Source organism: Leuciscus leuciscus (genome assembly GCF_965113295.1).
Source record: "Leuciscus leuciscus genome assembly, chromosome: 24".
Taxonomy (NCBI): Eukaryota; Metazoa; Chordata; class Actinopteri; order Cypriniformes; family Leuciscidae; genus Leuciscus; species Leuciscus leuciscus.
This window is the reverse complement of record NC_138723.1, coordinates 20,780,978-20,808,468: the sequence shown is the minus strand read 5'-3', so window position 1 is coordinate 20,808,468 and position 27,491 is coordinate 20,780,978. Positions and strand designations below refer to the sequence as shown.

General features: G+C 37.5%; 1 protein-coding gene and 1 long non-coding RNA gene across 2 annotated transcripts in view; both read left to right on the top strand.

The window, feature by feature from the left end:
• uvrag (UV radiation resistance associated gene) overlaps positions 1-27,491 on the top strand; it is a 114,371-nt gene that overhangs the window by 44,503 nt on the left and 42,377 nt on the right. The window contains exons 11-13 of the mRNA XM_082158260.1: positions 362-422; positions 3,180-3,345; positions 21,561-21,636. Coding sequence (XP_082014386.1) covers positions 362-422; positions 3,180-3,345; positions 21,561-21,636 — 303 coding nt within the window. The remainder of the gene's footprint in view (positions 1-361; positions 423-3,179; positions 3,346-21,560; positions 21,637-27,491) is intronic.
• Positions 22,424-25,561, top strand: LOC309489497. Its single transcript, XR_014202427.1, has 2 exons — positions 22,424-25,198; positions 25,350-25,561. It is a non-coding gene; the product is annotated as an uncharacterized lncRNA (long non-coding RNA).

Sequence of the window (27,491 nt, the reverse complement as noted above, 5' to 3'; positions counted from 1 at the left end):
TCTCATGTTGTGCTGATAGCTGGAGCGTGTGGCATGCTGGGAATATTAGAGGTCTGGGTCTTTGCGGACTGGCTTTCCGTTACTGGCTTTTAACAAGTTTTGGTTTCTCACCATTTCAGGATGACCTAGAACTACTGTTCAGTGTGTACGCCGCCTGGTACCCACAGAGTCCCGCTGCCAGTCAAATCAGTTTACAAAATAAAGCCACTGAAAATGTGCAGAAAACCACATTCAGACCAAACTATCCTCTGCCAAGCTTTTTCAGTCGATGTATGAAGGATTTGATTTATCGGCTGCTCATGCTGTTCCAGAATGCTGTGCTCACAACTGCTTTTCTGCTGTTTTCTTTTTCTGTTTGCAGAACAATCAGAACGATTATGTGATTTGTGGGGTTAAACTGCCCAATTCTGAAGACTTTCAAGGTAAGTTTTGATTTTGCAATTTTATATACCTGAGAAACATTTGAATTGGGTATCCTGAGTGGTGACAGACTGATTTACTATTTAACCAATTAATTGGGCAATATTTTTCGTTTTTGTTACTATATATTTTTTAGTGTTTGCTCTCACTTGAGTCAAAAAAATCTTCAAACAGCTCGACAAAGCTCACATTTTCCGTTCTCAAATATATTGAGTGAATTTTGAATAATGTTATTAAATCCCTAACGTTAATTTGGAAGCTTTAGTAAGTTGTTGTGCTGTGGACATGAATGAAGTGTCAAAGCACGCTACGGTTTTTAGGACTTTTTTGTGGTTTTATATTTCCAAGCATTTAGACTTGGCATTTGTGCTTGGTGGACGATAAAATGAGCTCAGAATTGTGTTCACACTTGTTGTTCGGTTCACTTAGTTCTTTCAGTCTGGATTGAAAAAGAAAATTATATATTTAGTCCTGGTTCGCTTAGCATTCACACTGTCATTCTTAACAATGTTTTAAACGAACCAAACCTGCCAAGTGTGAACACACCCTTACATCGGAGGAGGAAACTGAGCCAAGTGGTTTAATCAGTTTATATTTGGCCATTTGGAAATTATGATCGTGCCCGCTTGGTCAATTAACATACAGTGTTACCTGTCCAAAATATACTGATAGCTCATATCAGTAATTTCAGTCGCTTTTGAGTGAATTTCGAGAAACTTCCCATGAATTTTGGGGGTTTAAATGTCTCATTTGATGTCATTAAATTGTGTTACAGTATATCATGCATTAAAAAAGTCAGAAATATTTGTCAGATTTCTTTGCATTGTCAACTCTGGTCCACTGTCACTCTCTGAATTAAATCAGTTCAGAATCAGATACAGCCAATCTAGACTCATCTGGTGAGGAGCTTTTGAATCCCCAGTCAGTTCTGCTTCACTGGCTGTAATTCTCTGGATTTCTGCGTTTCTTCAGTCTGGCTGTGGATCACAGGCTCCAGGCCATCAATCAATCATCCTCCTCTGTTCTGATCAATGAAGCCCTGTGTCCATGGAACCCTTCAACTTGTGGTTAAGAGTGAGCTCACTCTAGTCAGTTATTCACACAGCAAGAACCGTGGTCGGACCTTCTGACTTCTCGCATTATATGAGAGAAAAGGATTTTATTAGGGCATTCATCTCTCAGTTCCCTATAGTTAGGCATTTGGGGTTTTTAATAAGGAGAATGAATTGTGTGTGATGGGTACAAGTGATGTCCTTTGTTGTGCTGGCTGTGGGGAGAGTTATTCATCTCATTTCCCATGTGTCCTTTAGGCAGCACTGTATGTGTCGCAGAGAATCAGGTTTGGCTTTTTTCAGGCAAGGGAGGCATGACTTCAAAAGAACAGAGGTTAATGGAAGCCAGGTTGAACCGCGCACGCAACAAAACGCATATTCACATACATGCATATACAGTCCTTCACGTATGTGGCTTTTGCTTGTCAGTTTTCTCATTCATGCCTTTTGAAAGCACAAAATGACAACTCGTATGCATATACAACTTATTTCTTATACAAAATAAGTCTCACACAGCTTTCCATAAGTGATATGGTCTGTGTCCACAGCGCATTGTTTTGATCTGCAAATGTGTGGCTGTTCTAGCCTGGAAACTTTCTGTAAGCTGAAATGTAGTGAGTACAATGGAGCATGTGTAGTTTAAGGGGTGTTCTGGGAAATGTAGTTTGGATGCATGTTTATGCTAAAGCAGGAGTGTGTGTGTTAGGAAAAAAAGCTTTATGCATTTTTTTCTTAACACGTAATTACTAGTTGACCTGTTGTCCTTTCAGTTGCTTAGCAACTAAATATTTTTTGCTTGGCATTTGGGCTTTTTATTTGAATTTGCTAGAAATGCCCCAAAAGGTTGCTGTACAGACTGAAATGGGGCCATCAGAGTGATTTAGATTGCATATAATTATTTAGGAAATGCACACGTTGGAGTGTGATTATACACATTTAAAGACAGAACACTAACATTAAGCCGATCCTTGTTTTCAGAGTAGCTTTTAGCCTCTGGTGATGCCTTTGACCCCATCAGGAAAGGGCATCGCTGAGGTGAACTGAACTTTTGCATGGTATTAGGTTATTATGCGGCTCCCTATTACTCAAGGGCCCTAAGGAGACAAAATGAATGGCCTTCATCAGCTTCCATCAACTTAACAAATGGCCTCTGATTTACAACTTCGGATTGGAGTGAATTAACTTCAATTGTTGTGACTCATCCTTTAAACCAGAATGTACAACTTTTGACCTCAACTGAAATGAAGGTTGTAGCACTGTATAAAATAAAGTAAATAAAATAAAGTACTAATAATAAAATACTAATATTTTTGGCATAGTGACATTTATTTAATGCTCTCTTAAAAAATGTCTAAAATGTTTTATATTAATTATTAGATACTATTATTAGGCCCCGATGTTATTACAATATATATATATTTTTAAATATTTAGAATTGTAATTGTTTGTTGTAGTGAATTAATATTTTGTTTTGCATATTTTAGTATAAAAGCTCTATAATAAAAATACATTTGTAATGCAGAGGGATATGGGTGGGAAATGTTGCAATGCAGAAAAATCGTAATGGTTCTAAAACAGGTATTTCATTCCTTTTTGATTCTGGTTGAATATGACTGTCTTCGAGTTTTATTTGCACTTAATTTTTCTTTTATTTGAACAATTTTTCTAGCAAATTTACCAATGTTTTTTCTGTGTTTTCCACTGCAGCAAAGGATGATGGGAGTATTGCAGTGGCTCTGGGTTACACGGCACACCTGGTGCTGATGATGTCGTGCTTCCTGCAGATTCCGCTCAGGTATCCAGTCATCCACAAGGGTTCCCGTTCCACCATCAAAGACACCATCACCGACAAACTCACAGAGAAGGAGCGAGAGTAAGAATGTTTTTTGTGATTCTTTGTGTTGTATTGCTCACTGATTATTTGGACTATGTTTTTCACAAGTCTGTAAATCTTTTTTCCCCTACTTTTTATTAACAGTTTTAAGCAGAAAAGCTTAAAAAAAACAAAACAATTGATTTATCGTATGCATTACACTCTAAAGATTTTCTTCCCTTAACACAGAAGGATATTTATGCATCTTTTTGCACCTGCGGTTTATGGCTGTATGTAATTTGTACACCTGTCTGGTTCAATATGTGTGTTCTGGGGTGGTTTAAGGCCTATCTTGAATTAAACGCTACTTAAACGCCACAGGATTCTGGCTTTCATGTGCCAGCCCTGAGCCCCTTGCCTCCCTTTCATCCATTCCTCTTTAAGTCTATTTTCTTTCATCTTTTTCTCTCATCCTCGTTCCCTGTAGATTTACTGTCTGTTGCAGCATGGGAGATAAATAGCATCCTCGAAATAGGGTCTCTTGCTTGCTTAAGTTTTTGTATAATATATTTGCATATCTTACTAATTGACACATTTTGTCTAAGTGGCAAAAGTTCTCCACTTATGGGAACTGAAAGAGATTTATAGCTTTTTAAAGATTCTTCAGTATTTTTTTTATAGTATTTGTTTGTACCGTTTTACTTTTAAAAAGAAGTGCCTTTTTGTCACATTTATTGATTGTAAAAAGAGGGCAGGAAGCGATAGGGAATTATTAAGGGCTGCAACTAACGATTATTTTGATAATCGATTAACATATTGATTACTTTTTTTCGATTAGTCAATTAATCCATTGATTATTTTTCTAATAAATAATAACCGTAACTTCTGCCATTTAATCTTTTCAATGTTTTATTCAAACATTTTCTCATATAATACTTACCAACATGAAAAATGAAGTGCCAAGAATTCAAAGTCATCTATCAGTGTGATGCGTCCTAGAATTGTTGCAAACCAGACTCAAACTTGTGTTGTCTGAATGAGCACCACAACTTACGTGTTGGTACCTACCACTAGGCCATGGCTTTGACTTTTTTCTTCTTCCTGTAAATGACTACATCATGATGACATTTTCATTAACCCATGAGTCATAGGTGCATTGATGTTATTTGGAGATAGCAATATGACTGTGTTAATGCTTGTAAGGTTCATTCTATTCCTCCAAGTCTGTTGGTAAACATTTGTACTTTTGATATCCATCTTAAGTCCATGTTTATAACTCTAGCGGCTAGAGTAAAATTTCATCATCTAATGAGATTTTTACGCAACTTTTGAAGCCACCACCATGAATGGAGTCTTGTCCCCCTAATCTTCATAGTTTCATGTTAAATTGCATCCTCAGGGTGTGATGTGTCCCTACCGTGTCTTAAGATACTTGTAATTTGTAATTTGACTTTTTGTGTGCATGCTATGCTGTGTTTGCCATGGAGACGGGTACATACTCTTCAGGCTTGGCCTTTGGGGTCCGAAGACCCTGGCATTTGAATGCCAGAATGTGTGGGCACTGCAATTACGGCGCCGGCTACCCTGTTGAAATTATTGTTTTTCTGTGTTTTGGTGCCGTAACTAAGCATGAGCGATCCAAGAAGCGAGGCTGCTGGTGTGTGCTGATTACATGTCTGTGGTGCACATGCCCAGAGAGGTATCGCATTCCTGCATTCCGCACATGGCGAAAAGCCCCTTAATGAAACTCGCAATAAAATTGGATTGTTATAATCAGATGGGCCCCCTTTTGAGTGACGGGTCGAGATGCCTTTCTCTGCTTTTGATGTAGGATTAATGGCTGATTTCAACAGCTTATAAATGAGGAGGAAGATGATGAAGAGGTGAGAGAGAGGGGGGCAGAAAGAATAATCCTGGATTGTGCCAGCTCTTCTCCTCTTCCCCTCTTCTACTCACGCTGAAGTACTCGGAAATGACTCAATAATTGCATGACTTGATTGATTTTTTTCAACTTTCATTTTTAATTTTGATTTGCTACGATGGCATTTGGCAGACATTTTTATCCAGTGTTACTTATAAAAAAAAAAAAAGTTTATGCACTCTCTGGAAACTTACCCATGATGATGTCATTTCTAGCGCCATGCTGTATTGTTTGTGCTACAGGAACCTTGCGGTCCGATTGGGACACTTTTGAAAAACAGGTGATGAAACACAATGACATAAACAGTGCGACGCAATGTACCACCAAAGCTATCTATCTAATAATAATAATAGTAATAATATTAATAATACAGTACCTTTTCAAAGTTTGGTGTTAGTAAGATTTAAAGAAACTTTTATTCAGCAAGGATGCATTAAATGATAATAAAATGTGAGTGTAAAGACATTTATAATGTTACAAAAGATTTCTATTTTAAATAATTGACGTTCTTTTGAACTTTGTTCATCAAATATTCCTGTTAGAAATGCATCACAGTTTCCACAAAAAAACATTAAAGCAGCACAACTGTTTTTAATCAGCATATTAGAATGATTTTTCTGAAGGATCATGTGACACTGAAGACTGGAGTAATGATTCTGAAATTACAGCTTTGCCATCATAGGAATAAATTACATTTTTACATGTATTATTAGAAAATAATTACTTTAAACTAATAATATTTCACAACATTACTGTTTACTACATTTTTTTAAATGCAGCCTTTTTTCACAAACATTAAACAAATCTTACATAAAATCTGTTTAGAAATAGATTTTCTAAACATCTAATTTAGAGTGTTAGCTTAAACTACACATCATTTGATAATAAATGCAACTAAAAGCTTGCTTTAGTTTTGAAAGCAGCTCAACTTTTAGGCTATTAAAAATGTAGTTAAAAGAATAGCTGACCCCCAAAACAAGCATTCGGTCATGAGGTTTTTATGTAACCTAACGTTGTTGAAAACCTGTATGACGTTTCCCTAAAAATATTTCCTGTGTTTGATGGAGTTAAGAAAGACATTCAGGTTTGGAACGACATGAGGGTGATTTAAATGATTGCTGAATTTTCATTTCTGGGTGAACTATCCCTTTAAACTAATAGTGTCACTAATTTTAGTTAGCCAGAACCTTGACTCTGCTACATAGACCAAATATTTAAAAGAGCCCAAAATAGCATCTGATTTATCTGTCAAGTCCTCCAGCAGTAGAAATGACCACATCCCTTTAGCTGCGGCTGGCTCAGATTAGGCCTTGCACATTTCCCATTTTCAGTTATGTCTAGCGCACACGTCCCCCACAAAGCTTTCCGATTTGTTGCGTTCAACATTGATGTAAAGATCTCTAGATGTTCTGTGATTTTCAGCCACATGAATGTAACACAATATAGTCCGTCTTTCTGCGGAGCGCCAGTGAAGTAGAAGCTTTAACAAAGTTCACAGACAGTACATTCGTCCGCCCACCTCCCCTTTCTGCCAGTCACAGCGACTCCCTGGAGACAGCACTGTTATGAAAGTCAAACAACAATCAGGACACACTTTTCCTGACCCTTAGAATGTGTGTTTGTGAATGTACGCTTGTTTGTGTGAGGGCAGGCCAGCACACGGCCATTAGCAGCAGCTGAGCAGGGGGTGAAGCCGCTCAGCTGTTTAAACTGCCCCATGTATGTGTGTTTGCAGATGAATCAGGTGCCGTTGAGAAGATGAAGGTCTAACCCTTCAGAAGTCGGACTCCAAAGCTCATTTAGGTATGAGTTACAAGGAGAAGGAGAACAGAGGGACCTATGTGGCCCTCGTAATTAACTCCGCACGAGCCGGGCCTGCACCAGATCCTATTATCCACACTCCTACCTTGACCCCGTGACCTCCACACACCATAACTTACAGCAATATGAGCTGTAATCAGCCCCAAAGTGTCATTGTTTAACATTGTGTCAGCCTTACGCTTGACAAATGTTTTTTAAATCATCTTCTTTATCTCTCTCATGGCCTGTTGGGTCTGGCATTCATATGTCTATTTCTCTGTCGTAGAAGGGTCTTGGGTTTGTATAGTGTGCATTCTCTGAGCTGCAGTCTAGGCAGCTCGTTAATCTCCTCCAGTTTGGGAAGAAGCACCGGATTTCTTTGTAACCTGTGCTCTACAGCCAAACAGTGCGAATCAAGCTGTCATTTTTTAGCTCTAAGACGCAAGTAGTCATTTAACAGATACTTTTATCCAAAGCAACTTCAAGTACACTTATTACAGGTTTTCACTCAACACAGGGGTAGGCAAAATTCAGAATTGAAGATTTGGCTCCCTTTCAATTCATGAATGTGTGTTTGAAAGGTATTGATCACATCACAGGAAGTTGAATTTGAAATGTTATGTTAGAAAGACGAAATAATGAAAATAAATTCAAAGAATGTGATCCATCCATCCATCCATCCATCCATCCATCCATCCATCCATCCAACCACCGCCCCCCCCCCATTGCAAATCTAGCCTGGCAAAACCCAGACAAACTTCCGGCAAATTTAGATTTGCTCTGCAAGTAGTCTGGCAAAGAGCCCATTCAAGCCGATTTCTAATCCGTCCCAATCGAGGCACCAATCAGAAACGTTGAGGCGGCCTTTACACGATGACGATCGGTCTGATTGGTTTTAGGTCTATCCAATTGCGCCCAGAGGCATTTGAGCGACGTCCGTTGGTGAAGCGCACCAACTTTTGAATGCATTATTATATTCAAATTGCAAACACATGAGGCCAGTCTCCATGAAAGACCCACTGGCAGATGAACGTGCTACTACATTTCTCTCCGAAACGGTAGGAAATTAAATTAGATTTAATAGAGGATTTTAACTGTGACAAGATGATTGACAGGACAGTTTAAGTGACAGGATGCACGCGACAGATCCGTCCGATAAAGATGACGAAGTAGTATGTCCCAAAACTACTGTGCCTACTTTTTTGCTACACATTCAAAAGAAAAATACCTTTTCTTTACAAAAAGAGTACATACTTTTATGGCAGAGTGTGACTTGGGTGAATTGAGACGCAGCATATGGCTTTACATGATGACGATCGCTCTGATTGGTTTTAGGTCTATCCAGTTGCGCCCAGAGGCATTTAAGCGACGTCCGTTGGTGACGCCCCTTTGGAAATGAGTTATTAATGAAGCTTTGCCAGACCATAACTCAGTTACTACTGAGAAATGGTCTGGTTTTAACCAGGCTATTGCAAATCAGGTTTATTTGCAAAATTTACAGACTTTCAGCTTTGTTCAATGAACAAATCAAACAAAATTAATTGAAATAGCTCAACTCAACAAAGTTGTTTTTCCAAATCCAACTGAAAATGCAACTTTTAATGACGTCTGCAGTCTCAAAATTATTCAACCTCCTGAATAGAATACCTCACAACAGGTAAATTCTGCAAAACAGGTGTTGTCTCAAGCACACCTGATGCAACTGATCAAGGGTTTTTATTAGTTGCACCAGGTGTGCTTAAGCTAGAACGCATGAAATATATGAACTGGCTTGGTTAGTTGAGTGTCACGTTTGACTGCATTTTAGAAATATGTTAAAAGAATGGTCCAAAAAGTTAAGAGAAGATATAATCGCCTTTCACAAACAAGGAACAGTATACAAAAATATAGCAAAGGCACTAAATGTTCCTAGAGACACCGTTGGAAGCATAGTTTACAAGTTCAAAGTTAAAGGAACAGTGGTTACACTACCTAGACGGGGCAGAAAAAGGTAGCCATCAATGGCTGCAAACTGATTTCTGAGAGGGCAGGTTCAGAAAACCCCTTGAGTGACTGCAAAAGATCTACAACAAGACTTGGTGACAATAGGTACTGAGGTTTCAGCTTGCACAGTAAAGGTCCTTTCACACTGGACGCGATTTTGACGCACAAATAATTCGCGCAATGGTTTTATTTTTTTATCAGCTGTTTGTGTAATGAGTGCTTCCACACCGAACGCGAATGTGCTGTGGCAAAAAAACGACTTTTGTTTTTCGCTTCGATGTCGATTTATTTTTTACTTTTGCGTTGACAGAAAAGGCTTCAGCCAATCACATACTACAAGGACAACGATTTGAAAGACAATGTGTGGCGTAGCATTGCCAACCAACTCATCACGACTGTGAGTTTTTTGTGTGATGGTTTTAGTCGTTGTATAGTCCTGTGCTGTGTAGGCTAGCAGGCTAAACTACATTTTGGGATAGAAAGCTAACACTATTATCGTCAAAGATAGAGACAGAGACCGTGTTTACTTTGAAAATGTAACAAGATGTAGTGAGACTATTTAGGGCTGCTTTTAGTATACTATATATTATCTACAGTTTCTAGTCGAATGATTTTAATTTGTTACTTCGTGTGTTACATGTAATGTGTATTGACAAAACGCACTGTGTTTAGTTGAAGATGAAAAAAAACTGTGGAAAAACCTCAGGGACACCTATGTGAGAAAACGGAGAGAGGAAAAGGAAACTAAAAGTGGACATTAGCATACTCCCCTTCAGACTCTCTGTTCTTTAAGATTTGGTGCACCCGTCTTCACTGGATGATGATGATGATGAAGTGTCCACTGTCCATGTTTTCTCAGCTGTTGGTGCGAAAGTTTTGGAATGTTGAAGCTCTGAACGTCACAGACGTCGCAAATTCACGTCGAGCTGATGTGAATGGTTTTTTTCTACGCTACGTTTTTTCGTTACGTGTCCGGTGTGAAAGGGCCTTAAGGCACATACTAAACGCATGCCAGAACTCCAAGACGTACACCACTACTGACCCAAAAGTGGCTCCAATTTGCTCAAAATCATATAAATATGACACAGAAGTTTTGGGATTCTCTTCTGTGGAGCGATGAAACAATACTGGAACTTTTCGGCCCTGTGGATCAGAAGAATCATTTCAAATTGGTTTCTTGAACATGACAATGAGTTCACTATACTAAAATGGCCCCCACAGTCACCAGATCTCAACCCAGTAGAGCATCTTTGGGATGTGGTGGAACGGGAGCTTCGTGCCCTGGATGTGCATCCCACAAATCTCCATCAACTGCAAGATGCTATCCTATCAATATGGGCCAACATTTCTAAAGAATGCTTTCAGCACCTTGTTGAATCAATGCCACGTAGAATTAAGGCAGTTCTGAAGGCGAAAGGGGGTCAAACACAGTATTAGTATGGTGTTCCTAATAATCCTTTTAGGGAGTGTGTGTGTGTGTGTGTGTATATATATATATATATATATATATATATATATATATATATATATATATATATAAATAATCATTATCATTATTCTTCCTTACATTGCAATTCTTTATCTTGTTTGCTACTGCTATTCAAATTCAGGAGTTAATTTGAAATGTAAAAGGCATTCGCAGTTCAATTTTAAATCCTGCACAATCATAGATTTCTTCTTGTCAGGGTCAAACCTATAACCTTTTGGTTACCAGATCACATTTCTTGCTATTGTGCATAATGGTACCATTACTGTTCCCACAATCTGTACATCCTCTTACTTCAGCTTCATTCAGCCGCCTCCTAGGTGTCAGTGAGGTGGCCCATAAGCTGGAACAACCTCTGACCTCACCTCCCTCACATTGTTTAGGGCTTCATCCGATCACCCAGCGTGTGTATATACAGATTTAAATGATGTGGCCACCCCAGGCCAAGATTTACCCATCTGATGATAAAGCTGTCAGGATAGTAATTGTGAATAAAAATGAGTGAAGTGTGAGTATTTTGGTGATAATCACTAGTCATTTGTCACTGAAGCACAATCAAAGAGCCAAAAATCTTCCTTAAGCAGATGAACTTGACATTATGAATCATGGAGTTGGTTAGCTGGACTCAAATTAAGAATTATTGTGTCATTTTCCATAAGCAGTCACTGTTGACCTGTTTCTGTATGACTAGGCTTAACCGACCCATTATAAATGAGATGTTGGAGAGATGTTATTGAGATTTTGACTTGTGTTTCTGTGCGTTCACTTACTGAAATGATAATGTTATCTTCAGAGCTTTACAGTTGATATCAACATGCTTGAATTTCCAGCCTACTGTGTACATAAATTGAGATCTAGAATTGTCAGGCCAAATTCCCAGTGTCATAACTGTGAAGCATTTGGAGATCTTGTTTTTCTATACTGTTACTTTTTGAAATGATAATGGCTCTGTTTCAAACCCTAGTGAGCCGAATAGCTAGACATGTTAGGGTGTCTCATGTGTTCCAAACGCAAATGTTGTTCATATTGTAAGCAACGAAATAATGCTTCCTAATTTTTGACTAATTTTATGGCAGCATCACATTTATCCTTTACAGATAATTATCACTGCAAGTGTGAGGGAAAGTTCTTTTCATCAAAGATTATGAGGGCAGATACATTTAAAAAAATAATAATGATGTGCATGAATAAATTATTTATAATAAAGTTGCAATATTTGATAAAAAAACAACAAGAATTGTCAATTTTGATTTTATGGTGACTTTAACAATAAACTCTGTGTTAACGCCAAAGTAATTACCGAGTGTAACATCATGTGAATTTGCGTGGCATGCTTGAGTGATTGTTAACAGAGTTGGTTCCATTAAGGTTCCCTTTTGGCTATGATGCTACCTATGTAGACAGTAGACGGAGAGGCAGCTCACTAGGTTTTGGAACAGCCAGTATTTTCTTGTCATTTTTTTTCACCAGTATATGGTTATATAGCACTGGATGCCTCATTAGCTGTAATAGTGTAACTCAGTGTCAGGCCACATTCCAATGTCACATTCTGAGTCATTTCCGTGTTTATTTGATTTTACAGGTTCTTAAATTGAACAGGGCTCATCCATTAAACCTGAACATTCACTGTAATATTGACCCACCAGTCTCGTAATTGAAATCTGACGAATCCCCATTCGGCCATAAAACCATAATTTTCGACATACAACCTTCTTTGCTTCTTGTTAAAGCTTTTTTCCCCACTACTTTTTCTTATTTAGCCAAAATTCCTATCTAAAATGACTTGAAATGCACTAATTGGACGGACAGAAATGGGATCTCAATAAATTTCCGGATCCAAGGTCAGTTCAACATGGTGTTGAATGCGTGAACTTAAGGTTAGCAGCTCTGACAATTACGCTACCACCCTCCCAGACCATTGCTTTTTTCCGCTTTTCTTTCTCTGCATATTAGAGCAATTGTCTCCCAGTGAGACAATCTTGGAGTGCAGTCCTGCGGTTCCTTCCTTCCTTTCTCCACCTGGGATGCCTCATCTGTGACCAAATGATGTGGTTTGGAGGTTGTTGTTTTTTATAAATGTTTTTGCTCCAGAAAAACAAGACCTGCACATATTTAATCTACTATCCCTTGGCCCTCCTCTTTCCTTAATGTAGCACTAAAAATACACACAATTGTTTTACCGTAACGTTCTTTGCAATCTTGGAAGCTTCTTTCGGCCCCCCGGATGCATTCTTGAAATGCAATGGACTCTAACAACACGTTGCACCCACATTTCTTCACTTCTAGCCCATCGCGCCACGGCTGATTGCCGCAGAGCTCGGAGAGGCCGGGAGATGCGATCCAGATGTACTCTGGGTGATGGAGTCCAGAGATTGGCCCATTAAACCCAAGCCCCCCTCTCATATTGGCTTTTATGGGGAACTGTATGATGGCGCTGTCCACATTTTCAGAAGGACTTTATGACAAGCGTAAAAATGGAAGTAGGGATTGACACATCGCTCCATGAGTTGAGGAGTTGCCAGCTTGGGCTCCCAGACCAGAGAGGGCGGCCATGAGAAACAGTGAGCTCAAAGGAAAGGAAAATTATTAAAGGATCCTTTGATGATGCCTGCTAAGATGGCCTGTACTTCCTTTTTGGGGTTGGCTGGTTGTATTTTATTTCCATCTTTGAAAGGATCACAGCTCAGTTCCTCCTTGTCTGAATGCATTTCTTGAGACACATCAAAAATTTTAACCATTCCAATCAAACCATTGAATTTTTTTGATTTAGCAGTGTGATTCATAACATAATGACTTCTTCAAGGGCTGATATCATTTAAAGACAGTGGAAAGACTCGTCAGTCTTTTATTTGGCCCTCAGGGACGAAGTCCGGGTCTGCCAGAATCAGTTTGATGGGACTGAAAGTTGATAAAAGCTCTCATCATAAAGACAGAAGACTGGACCCAGGCTGTACCCGGCAGCTGAATACATCATGCCTCTGGCTGTCTTCTCCTTGTTTCCATCCCTCTATCTTCAAAACGTTCTTGAGGTGTGAATCGTGCCATGTTTCCATTGTTCTTTAAATCATTCAGTTCTTGTTAATATCTTCAGGTCCAAATTGTCAAATATTTATATATATTGTCAAATATAACCATGTTTTGATTAGTATTTGTTGGGCTACCTGTTTATGATGCTTGGAAATGTTTTGATTGTTCAGTTTATCTTTTCAAAATTGTCAACATTCTTGTTTGTTGAAAAGATGATCTTGTTCTTGTTGATCTAGTCTGGCAGATACGATCTTCATCATGTTACGTTCTTATTAGGGTTGCACAAAATATTGATACGAAATTGGTTATTGGCTAATTTATCATTTTATATACATCAATAAAATAAAGATTTGATTTAATTTGTTTGAATATATTAATTATAATTAATTAATCTACAAACTTTTTTACAATGGGCATGTATCAGTCATCGGCTATAACATGAAAATAAATGCTTTTGTTGAGCAGAATATTAATATCTATAATATAGATCTGAAATTGTTTTCTTTTTTTATTGAACTTTAAAAAACTTTTTTGTTTGTTTAAAACTTTTTTGGTTGTTTTTCAGGACTTTCATTGGTATTCAGGTGCATTTGACTGAATTTCCGTGCTCGTGCTGCAGTTTTCCAGACTTGCTACGATCTTCATTACGAAGCTTTATTCTTTGCGTCCGTCTGGCGTGCGACTGGCTTCGATGAGAGTTAAGGGAATTCTACAGCAGCCTGCTGTTTGGTGGGTGGTCGGAGCAGATCGTGCATGGGTCCAAGAACTGTTGAAAATCTTCCCAGCTACTCAGAATGACCTGCGCTAATGTATACTCGCCGCAAGCCACGGCACATGTTGCGCCTGCCTGTTTACACATCATAAATTGATACTCCAAATGTACATAACCATGTCATCCTAACTCTGTTTCGTGCTGGTGCATACTCTCTCGCCATTTGTGAACAGCCCATATTTATGTATTAACACGCTTGCATGCACGTTTTCTCACAGTCCTTCATTCTTTCCGGTGCGCACACTTGTTGCTTCTATCTCCTGCTTTTATGATCACACATAAATGCAACATACCTTTCAGCGTTCCCTCTCCACACATTGTTGTTTAATTCACATGGGAAACATAGAACATTCCCCATAACTACAGAGTTTTTAATGCAGTTTCAGATGTGGGGAATCATAAATCAAGCCTGCTTCTTTTAAACAAACACCTGCCTCCAAACTGTCACAGCTAATGGCAGCACTTGCCGTATAAATCAACCATAGCTGTAACTCCCAATATCATAGAAACGATTACACTGAGCACCTGCCACACAATGCTATTTTAATGGGCCAGGCACAGCCGATAACCCACGCTGTAACCGTTCTGATATTTTCGGGCTCTCTTTTAAAGTATGCGTGTGTCTTGGAAAAGGTCTAAAAGGGATTTGTGGGTCACTTGCTCTGTCGACTTAGTTTCTTTATGAGCTGGTGTAAGAGAACAAGGTGCGTTTTCCCCCACAGCTGTTTAATTAAGACCAGAAACGGGGCCGGAGAACTGGAAGCGAACACTTTTTACTGTATGCTATTGCTATTTATTATGCTATGCATCTGAACTTCCTCATAGATGCCATTTACTGAGTCAAACATCTCTATATCTGGTGCTTGTGTAATGTTAGTTTGAATAATAACATTTCAGACATATTTTAAGATGATCATAGCGGGAATAAACAAACTGTAGTGTAAATTACAGTGACCCTGAAAGTATTTGGACACACTAGACAGCACAAGCACACTTTTAAAGCAAAACATGACACAAAAATAATTGTGGGAACTTGATTTGATGATAACTGACTTCACACATTGACTGAAAATCACTCCAGGACCAGTTAACACTTTTTTTAAGCCACTGGCTGCTTCTAGAAGGTTAAAGTTCATTTAGAGAATAATATGGTAGATATGGTACCCTACACCCAAGAAAAACCTCTCATAAGTATAACCAGTCTCTACTCCTTTTATTTCAAGGTTATGTTTTTTTTTTACTGTATTTTTGCAACAAAGGATATTTAGTTGTACTTAGGCCTGTCACGATAACAAATTTTACTGGACGATAAATTGTCCAAGAAATTATTGCGATAAACGATAATATTGTCGTTCGAGACCATTTTCATCTAATATAATGATAATGGCATAATAATGCAGGTACACCTTTTCAAAGATCTATAAACTTTTATTTCTTAAGAATATTAAACATTGAAAACGGAAAACATTTTAAATATCCACAAAAAATTTACAAACAACCAAAAACAATAAAAGCAATGTCTGTTAACAAAAAAATTCTTTGAATAAATACCAAAAACAGTAAATAAAATGGATGTAAACAAAATTGCACTTCCAAAAATATTAAACATTAGGCTCAGACATAAATAGTGATACATTCCATAACAGGCAAAACTGCCGGTTAGGACATTTTGTAAACAAATAAAAAAAGCCTCAACAGAGGACATATCACACTATTTTGCACTGTCCTCCTGTTACTTTGTCGACTAAACAAACGCCCGAGTGATTGTGTAACTTACTGTCGGGAAGACGGAGACGCACTTTATTGCGTGTATATGCTACGCACTGAAAATACTTGGTTAGGATTAGGGGTGAGGAGTGCGTGCGTATTACACGCCATAAAGTGCGTTTCATATGCACCCAAAAACTATTTTTGGCGTATAAATCAATATTTAAATGGCGCGAGAAATAACATTCGTGGTATAGATACGCATTTTCATGAGATCGGGCTCGCTGTCGCGTTTGTCTTTGAAACCAATTCCATCTTTTTCTTTTTTTTTTTTTTTAACTCATAACTAGCGTCTTTTCTCTCTCCCGGCAGTCGCCGCAAGCAGTCCCGCCGGCGCTTTCCCATACAAAGACCATGTGACTGACAAGCGCCGCGGCGCCGCCTCCCCACACAAAGACCATGCAACTGACAAGAGGGTTCACTCCTCCTATTCATGGCTTTCATCAGGTCCCTTTCCACAGGTGTATTAATCAAGCACAATGCAGTCTGCATTCATAATCTAGGTGCTTGATTTTATACACCTGTGGAAAGGGACCTGATGAAACCCATGAATACGCTAAGGAACCGAGAGTAGTCATCCAGTCTCTTTGGTAGAGAGAGAGAGAGAGAGAGAGACACGAGGAATACAAACAAGCATGCAAATGGAATTATCGCGGCCGGAAAAATTATCGAGCTCATTTTTTTTATCGTGCGATTAATTGATTTATTGACTTCGCGACAGGCCTAGTTGTACTTTAGAATGAAGTTGATATCATTTTTGTGAATAGGTGATAAATCAGTGGGAGGTGAGTTAGTCCGTTGAGTCTACTTTAGATTGGTCAAGTCTTGGCTGAGCACCATTACTTTGTCATAGAGCGGTTATACAGAACAAAGAGCTTATGTGCTAATATGAGGTCATGATTCTGAGGTGGTGCACACAAAACCTTTTTGTAATCGTACGTGCCCATCTCGTCTCTTTTTCTGCTCTTGTGTAGTTAATTGATAACATCTCACTCATTCTCCGTAACTCAGGGAGAGAGAGAAAGAACGAAAAGATGGAAGCAGTCAGAAGGAAAACGAATGAGAATGTGCGTCACTGTCATGTTCAATTATCTAAGCTCTTTTTTTTAAATAAAGTATCATTCCAGATCAAACTTTAGAAAGAAATTTAGGCAAATCTGGAAACATGGAGGATTGTATATGTTGCATATGTTTTGCCCCGTCACAAACATTTACTGGAAAAGTACAGCTCTGCTACTGGTGACCCTGTTTGTTTGAGGTGGGACAATGATGAAATTAGAGTTGCTACATTTATATTAGGATAATAGAGGTTTTTCACCAGAATTGCAAGGTTCTGGATGGGACAAATTGGCTCCACAGCACCCCAAAACATTACAAAACAAAGTATTAAATATGCGTTAAAATGTTAAATGATCAAATCACCCAATTTTAAGCAGTTTCTTAACATTACATACAATTATTTAAAAAAATGTTTTATATATATTTAAAACAACATTAAGAGATTAAACTGTTTTCACAACTTGAATGCAATTTTAAGCAAAATTATTGGTAAAATTTTCTATGACGCTATAATATATAGATATACTGTAGAAATATGAGTGTGTAACTATTTAAATGTTTTAAATTGACTTTTCTTTTAAGATTTTAACAAAAGTAGTAAGATAATGTGCTACGATTATTTGATGGGCAGGTAATATAGTAACATGGTCAGTTAAATCATCTTTCGGTTCAAGCCTATGTTTTGCCCGGTTCTGAGAGAGGTTCACATATCCTTAACCAAGCACCAGCACTATTTTGGTGGACGACCAATATGGGTCACTTCCAAAACTGATATTCAGCTATATCCATGCATTTGTGATGGAGTGTGAGGTATCCTGCCACATAAGAGTGAACATTTCTCCCGCTCTCACTGTAATCCTCCACATTTCCAATAGCGATAAAAACACTTCTTATTTCCTCTCCATTTCTCTCTCTTTCTCTCTTGTTAACCCGAACGCACTTTTTCACATGTAAGTACACACACATACTCGCTTCCTGCCCCCTGTTGCTCTGTTATAATATATTTGACTGGACATTCCCTTGAGGAATTCCTGGTGCTCTGTGAACCAGAGTCACAGCAGTATGATCTCACACACACACACCGGAGAACGCTCATTAATCACTGTTAGGTGACGGTATGTGCACGCCTGCGTATGTTTGTGTGTGTGCGAGTGATTTTTGGCTGAGTTACTGTCGTTGTTTTTTTATGGAATGTGGTAAGATGTGGCTTTTGAGGATATGATTGGGAACCAAGTGATTCCCAAGTGGTTCTTGCACAATGCGGACGGAATACTATTCTGAAATACCCTGACAGAGTTTCTTGCACTTCTTATTTAGTTGCGACACAAGACTTCTACGGAATCTACTGCAAGAAATATACGTTGTGACCAGTGTAGTCCGATTCCCGAACGAATGACTCTAACAAACCAATTATTTTTAGTGAATCAAATACATGTCCAAGTCCAACAAATGACTCTTATGATCCAGTTCTATTTAGTGAACCGAAACCAAACAGTACAACACAGTGTAATCCGATTTCTGAAAGAATCCCTCTTATGAGCCGATTCTTTTCAGTAAATCAGAAACATCACAACCTGTTTTGTCTTATCAAAGAATGAATTAATCTGATTGAGTCAAACACATTCAGTGTAAATTAATCATTTAAAACTACCTTTAGCAATACCGTATTTTACGATACATTCAGAAATACCGATAAGTACCGCAAGTAAGACTACACTGGTTGCACTGAATGTGTTTGACTCAATCAGATTAATTCGTTCTTTGATAAGACAAAACTGGTTGTGATGTATGTTTCTGATTCACTGAAAAGAATCGGCTCATAAGAGGGATTCAGTGCAACCAGTGTAGTCTTACTTGCGGTACTTATCGGTATTTCTGAATGTATCGTAAAATACGGTATTGCTAAAGGTAGTTTTAAATTATGAACAACTAACTGCTTTACATTTATTGCTGTTTTGTTGCCTCCTAGTGCAAATCCGCCACTTATGGGGTTCTATGACTGGTATCTTGGAAGGTAGCGAGGCAGTTCTCTAGGTTTGGGTGAGGAATAAGTTGCAACATTGTACCTTGTTCTGCTCTTTTACACTCAAAGTGACATGAATGGCATGTTGAAGTATGTGCGTGTGTGTATGTTCAGTCCGTTGAGGGTTTTAAGTATGCACCTGCTTCAAGATTATGCCCCCCTGGGTCTTACGGGTCAGACAGGAAGTATGTGAGTGCGTGTGTATGTCTGTGAGAGACAGAATTGTTAAGACAGGAAGTACAGGGTGGGGATTTCTGGGTCTGTCTCCACTCTTCCGCGATTAAAAGCACGAGTTCCAGGTGCGACTGACAAAAAGGCCTCACGGATTACAGAGGAACTTCCGGAAGATCACTCACACCTCTGGGTTGTAGGTGTCTGCCGCCCGTAGGCTAAAGTCTGTGACCCCAGGCCAGTTACAGTCCACGACTTCTCCTACTGTGCAGTTTTATGAAAATAAAATATGAATGACTCTACGTCGCACGTTCACAATCGTGAGACTCTTATAAAGGCATTCCTCAGGTATGAAGTCTTGAAAACTCACACGCTGTGTTTTAATAAGCCTGACAGCACTGTCACGGGAGCTTTGTGGTTGAAGTGGTCATATTTTTGTTGATCACAGGTGGTTAAGCTGGAGGCTTTTCTGTCCTCTTCTTGTTCTGTCTCTCTTTCTCTCTTTCTCTCCTTCCCAGTAAGCTCTTAATAACAGGGCAGTAATGTCGTACTCTGACATTACAGGGGCTGCAGTTATGTCAGGTGTTAGTGGAAGTAGCTTTGAGGAGGGTGCAGAATATTCACAAGTTGTCTTTCTGTCTGTTTGTTGAGCCTTTCCCATCCTATGTTTTTTTTTTTTTTTTTTGAGGGACTTTCCAACTGGGTTTTTTTTTAGGCCGTATATTCCAAGAAAATTATTAGGAGCGTGTGAATCAGAAACATACATCACAACCAGTTTTGTCTTATCAAAGAATGAATTAATCTGGACGTCTGCTTGTTTCAGGACGTCTGCTTGTTTCAGGACGTCTGCTTGTTTTTGAAACATGTCCATTGCTGCTAAACTGCTAACTGCTAGCGCAATTTGATAATCTTAATATTCCTCAGATATTCTGTTTTTTTCTATTTTATTTTATTTTATTTTATTTTATTTTATTTTATTTTATTTTATTTTATTTATTTATTTATTTATTTATTTATTTATTTATTTATTTATTTATTTATTTATTTATTTATTTATTTATTTATTTATTTATTTATTTATTTATTTATTTATTTATTTATTTATTTATTTATTTATTTTATTTATTTTATTTTATATATATTGAACCAAAGCTTAAAACCTAAGTGTACTTTAAAACTATAACAAATCAATGCAAATGAAGTTCTTGTTTTATTATATTATATTATATTATATTATATTATATTATATTATATTATATTATATTATATTATATTATATTATATTATATTAAACCAAACCAAACTTTACTACTACTCTTTTGGTGCCTTACAAGCACTTCATTTTTTTTTTAGAAGTGCAAATTCAGCTCTTGTTCATATTTTGACTAATGATCAATATATATATATATATATATATATATATATATATAGATATATATAGATATATATAGATATAGATATATAGATGTATTGCTACAAGAGGATAAAATTAATAGCTAAAAATGAGTGTTGTCCACATCATAGGCATCCAGTGATCTCTGAAACATGTACCTTATTGTATTGCACTATTATTATATAAAAAAACCTTTTTCTAAAGTCTTACATTCTCAGTAAATGCTTCAATGTGCACCCTTCAGAATTGCATTAATAGTCCAGCGTGTTCATCTGTTGTGCATCTTGACTGGTTAGTTCATTATTCGTTGCTCTGATGTAGACATTGATATTGTGTGCCGTTCGGCCATTTCTGAATCATGATTACGCTTGTGGTTTAAATGAGAACTGACCGAAAGAAACAAGCCAGAATGATGATTTTAAGGGATAATAGATTGTGTTTCAGACATGCATTTGAGAAGCGTATCAGAACCAGACCTCCAGAGCTCCAGGCGGTCTCTTAACATCTGCACAAATGTCTTACGTCAGAAACAGCCGTTGCTTTGCGAAGTTTGTGAAGAGTTTGAAGCATCATCATTGCTCAGTTAACTACACAGGACACAAATACCCTTAAACACTAAAAGAATCTGGACTCTGAATGTTGGTTTGTAAATACAGTTATTAGTTTCAGGCTTTAAAGTTTTGGTTAGCTGTTTATTCAGATGACCTGCTGTTTTTTTGTTTTGTGTGAGGTTGTCCTGTGCAAAGTTATGAACTGATTACGACCTCATAAAAAATGTTCTTTGCTTTGTGTTTAGTATGGGAACCATGTGTAATGGCTCAGAGGTGAGTGCTGAATCTCTTTCTCATGATGCCTCTGTGCTCTTGTTTGCAGGTTCCCCCTTTATCCCAGAGGAGAGCGTTTCCAGTTTGAATACGGTGTCTATTTGCTCAACAAAAACATCGCCCAGGTAAGAATCTCTCAACAGGTTCCACTGTAAAAATCAAGATGGCTGAATGACTGATTACACAGGGTGTGTATCTGAAACAGAAGGGATGAATGTTGTCCAGTGAGTCAGTACTTTAAATAACCCCTGAACTAAACTTCTATGTTGAGATTTTGCTCTCAAAATTTTCACAGCTGAAGTTCTAGGACTGATGTACCTTGTAAATCACTTGCATTAGCGTCATCCAAAAAGAGTTTCATAAGCCATTGCTCAAATCCAATTTCAAGTTTGAGCTTTGATTCAGAATTATACAACATGAATTTAATCGATTTCCCTGGTTAAGTCTAAGATTAGCATGGCTCTGGGAGTGGAATCCAAGCCTCCTGCGCTCCAGCTGTTGCCCCAACTTAAGGCGGAGATGAATAACACAGAATAGACTTCAGAAAGAACCAAGGAGGTCGACCGAATCGGTCCATCTCTGACCCACGCGAGCGGCACGCACGTTGCTAGAACAAAAACGTAGCTGTGCGTGGTATGGAGTGATATGTAAGCTTAGCCAACTCTGAGGGGAAAGCTTATATATCTGTCATGTTTGATATTTGCCTCCATTTGTAGTCTGACTGCGAGATGCCCTCCGCAGCTTGTTCTTCATACTGCCTGTCGCCCACCATTTCCATTCCACGTCCCCTTAATCAGAACGAATGTAATGCTTTGCACCTTTGCCAGAAATCTTCATTAACCTTGTCAGTGTTTCTCTGTAGGGCAAACTAATGGAGCTTATCTCGGTGTGTTCAAGCGGTTTTTAAGTCAAGCCGATCCATATGAGCTCAGTGAACTCAACATTTTGAAGCATTTGAGTTGGTTGAGCTCAAACATGGCTACGTAGCATACTGTAACAGATGAGCTATAACCCATTTAATTTTTTGGGCCTCTGTGTCGCACATGTGTTCCAGTTTGGGAGAGAAACTGTCCGGAGAATGCATGACGCTTTGCCCTTGAGTCACGCTACTTGTTATTTCTTTTTCTTTTAGCTTTAACTCGCGATCCCAACGGCTAGGCCTGCTGTACAGTATATATTCCCCTCTGCATCTTTCTCGATACGCCCCTTGCTAATCCGAATAGGACTGGGCTGCTTCATCGACCCCTAAATATTAGAAAATTGAGCTTGACTTTTCCTACCAAATATGATTTGCGAATAACTAGCAAGCGAAGTGCTGTTTGTTATTTTGTTGTTATTTTTCTCGTGGTCTCTGCCTCTAACTTTTTCCCGTCTGTCCCTCTCGTCTTTAATGCGTTCCGTTCGTTAGCCGTAGCCGCGGTGGCTCAGTGTGTCCGGCTGCTGAGACTAAGCAGAGATCGGGTTTCACAGCGGCGCTCTTGTTCTGGAATGGAGGAGATTAAACGTCTATCTTTTATTAAATTGTGTGTGTTTGAAAACGATCCAAGCAGGCAGGAGGGAGAGAGAAAGGAGGGGTGTTTTAGTTACTTTGAAGCAGCGCGCTGACTGGATGTTGTTTTTATTTAGTCCTCGTGTCATGGGAGGAAGGGAGAAGAATGTCAGGTGGCCAGTGGGGTTTCGCCAGGGCACTTTTGTCTGTGATAGATGAGTTAGGAACCTGGTGATAAATATATTTTTTATTTCATATAATGTATTTTTATTTGTTTTTCTCTGTCGTTTGCACTATTGCTTTGCTGCTGGGGTTTTGCTTTAATATTTCGTGACGGTGCTTTTAAAAGGGTTGAATTTATAGAATTTTTTAGCGTGCTGTTTTAGTGTGCTGTGAGACTGTCAGCAGAGAAGTTATCTGTCTTTTCAGGGAAGTTAAGTCTCTAAATCCATTCCCTTTAAAGCACTGCCGCTGTAGCCATCAAAGCAAATTCACCAACATCAACAATACATTTAAGGCAAGATTAGTTTTTTGTGTGTGTGTGTACTTAACAGATAGTTTTGTGCAATATTTGTATATTTGTAGAATATAATTTGTACTATTGAAGGGCTGTGCATTCTTGCATGTAATTCTTTTTAATGTTGACTGATGTTTTATCATGTCGCACAATGAATATCACATTTTAAAGATGCCATTTCAATTAAATAAACGTGTTTTGAGAGCAGTTTTTGAACGTATGAAAGCATCCTATATGAACACACCTTAAGAGGCCATTCACAAAGAACGCATTTTGCATTTTTTAACGCAGGGCAGTGGAATGGAAGATAAAATGCAATTTAAAAAAAAGAAGTTGTTCTTTTTTAAATATCCTTCAGAAAAAATCTATTTAAAAAAAAAGAACAGTTTATTGAACCTTTAGACAAAATCTTTAAAAAACAAAACAAATTTGAATGAAAAAAATGCATATGTGTTTTATGTCTGGTATCATATTTGATAAATCAGGCTTTTATGGCTTATATAGTATGAAATAGGAGAATATGGAGCTCCTACTCGAGGTGGAAAAACACCTAGAGTTTATGCAGTTTGTTAAAGTTACTGATATTTACATGGTCAAAAAGAAAGATGAAATTCTGATAGCTTTTAATGTAAATCAATGAGATCTTTATAACAGTATAGCAGACTATATACATTAAATGCATATAAATATAATTTGTCACTTTATATTTTCTAATAATATGTCTTAACACAATATTTAAATGCTTAGTTTTATGATCAATGTGCTGTATTATTTATTGTGAAGTGCAAAACATATAATGCAAAGGAAGACAATGACGATTAAGAGATTTTACAAATACATTTTCCTCAAAAGCCTGATGTATCATATTTGAACATGACTTTTCTATAAACTGATGTATGGATAATCAGTTGCTTCAGTCCAGTAAGTGTTCATCTTGAAGTATTGCTAATAATACTAATAAGTTGTTCTGACATTTACTTTATAAAAATCAGTAAAGATTTCACAGCTAAAAGACACGTGTACACAACATGAAGGGGGACATTTTTACTTGCATTTTACCTTTTACTTGCTAAAAATCAGATAGCTGAAGGCATGTAGTAGATTGTGTACTACAGGTTTTTCAGCAAAGTTTTGATCATGTTGATCCTTTAGAGGCCTTAGACATTTGGATATCAAATATGAAACAGTACACTAAAATATCCTGGGTTATTTTTTCAACTCATACTGGGTTGAGCCTTTTTTGTGGTTATTTTTGTCAGTGTTTGGGTAGTTTTCGTGTTACCCAGCTCCTGGGTCAAATGCGACAACCCAGCAGTTCAGTTATTTATCACAGGGTATTTGCATCCTCTTCAGTTTTCAGCGACATCGAATTGGTGCATTTCTTTGGTAAAATTAGTGTAAATGGGACAACAGAGACTGGTGGAATACACGTGATTTACTCCTAACCCTACTTCTAAAGTTTAAATGTAGGCAATTTTGTATAGCCTACATATTAAAAACGGTATACAATATGCTATACTTTAAAATATGATAATCATCGATAATAAATGAAGTTATCATGCAAACCAGTGGTTGTGTGGAGTAGTTTACAAAAGTTTAGAGGATTAACCTGTAAGCACTAATTCATGTATGAAGTAAAAAAATAAGCTAGTATTACAGTAAAAATGAATGAATAAGTCAAGTTTATTTGTATAGCGCTTTTCACAATACAGATTGTATCAAAGCAGCTTCACAGTATTAAATTAAAATAATACAACAAAGTTTGTTTCAAGAGGAATTTATTGATTGATAAAATTTAATTAAATATCCCCAAAATATCCCCAAAAAATCAGCCCATTATGCTGGGCTTAATAAACAACCAAATTGCTGGGTAAAATTAGCCCAACATGTGTTCTGTCCTACTGTATATTTGCCCTTGGACTTAAAACAACCCAAATTGTTTTTTTTTATAATTGTTTTAGGATTAAAAGCTTCTTTTATCTTGACTGCAGAATTATTATGCTGCAAAAGATATAATAAGATGTGAGCACAATGGTCAAAAACGAATGGTCTGTGTGAATGACCTCTAAGGAATGCATCTTATTGGTGTCTCGTGACCCTAATCCAATGTAATTATAAAAGGCTTCTTTCGACTAGATATTCCGACAACCCACATACATGCCAGCTGTGAAATTATTCTTAAATCGCAACCTTACGTGACTTATTTGGATGTTGTCAGCAAGGTAATCATGGCATAAGCTTGTGTGTGTGTGTGAGAGAGAGAGAGATATTCAAGCAGTTTTTTGTCTGTGTTTGTTGCATTATAGAGCATGTTTCAAGACTGAAGCTATATATTTTTTTTAGGTAGTTAGGCTTGGCTAGTGTACTTCCTTTGGTTTGGACTTCAACACAAGGAAGACAAGTTAAACATTCTGTAAAGAAGAAAAAAAAAACAATCCTTTTATTTTTATTTTTTAACATCTTTTCTGTTTATGTTAAATAACAAGAGTATTTAATTCATTACGCCTCCGCCGAGACTTCCTTCAACTGTCATAACAACATCTGGAATGTTGTGAATTTGGCTTTTAATAGTCATTATGTTTTAAATGTTGTTCTTGTTGGCAGCACAACAAACACTCTTGTGCTGCTGTTGTTTAATATATTTCATATGGATCATTCAGAATGTTGGTTTGGAAATTTGGACACCATACCATTGAGGTCAAACTGTGTTTGAAAGTGTTTCCAAGCTTTCAAAACTATTTAGCATGTATATGTGTGAATTTGTGTGGTGTCTAAGTGGTTCATCTTCCCCTAGATGGCAGAAGCACTGAAGTGACCAACCCTCAGTTGAAGCTCCTGAAGCACAGCAGCACTGAGGACAGATTACCTTCTCTCGAGACGCTGCATAAACTGAACGTTGAAAGAAATATTACAATTAGCACTCAGTTGCCAAGCTAGTGAGATATCTTATTTGGCAAGGAGCTCAGCAGGAAGGGCTGTGCTTGGAATTAAACCCAGAGTGGGTTGAAGATTATTGGGGAATTTGAAGTGTAGGTCTAGCATTGTGCCCTGTTCTCTGCAAAGCCAGGAAAGCTGGCAGTATCAGCACTGCTCGATGACCGGATCTAAATTTCTTTCTAATGCTAATATGCATATTTTGGTGCACTCATGATTGTACGTTTGATAAGGAGGCTTTGGTTGCACTTGTTCATTCAACACTTTTGGACTTGTTGAGGTACTGAGAGTTTCCACTTGAGAACCAAGTTCTTATATAGAATATTTTATTTAATCTACATTTCATTTATTTTCATTTTGTCTTTTGGGTTTAGTTCTGTTTTCATTAGTCATTACTATATCATTGTTTGTTTTAGATTCATTTTAGATTTTAATGTTTAATGCAAAAGTGGGAAACTGTTAAAATGTTATATTTTTCAGCGCAGTCTAGTGTTATAGCTATCTAGTTGCATAGTTGCAGGTTTTATGGTATATTATCAAAAACTACGATTAATTTATAGCCATTGGTTTCATTTAGCTTTAATTTAAATTTTTATTCATGGTAATAACACTGGTTAAACACTTTTTTTTTATTAGTTTTGTTATTGTTTACCCCGTGATGAAACACTTCCCAACCAGGCACACATACTAAAACTGGCAAGGTGTAAAAAAAAAAAAAAGGAGGTTCTACGCTGCAGTCCAGGATGCATTAAGGTGCAGTCACATTTACTGTTGTCTTGCGAATTTCGCTGACAAAAACTTGGAATATGTTTTAAAACTTGGAAAAATATACCAATATGAAAATTTTGACCGATAACCCATAATTCTTTATATCTGAAAGCCTATAACTGATTTATTGGCCGATAAATTGGTCAATTTTTATATAATCTTTTTGTGAGCCTGATTTAAAAAAAACTAAAGTCTCACCATTAAAGGGATACTCCACTTAAATGAAAATTCTGTCATCATTTACTCACCCTCATGTTGTTTCAAACCTGTAT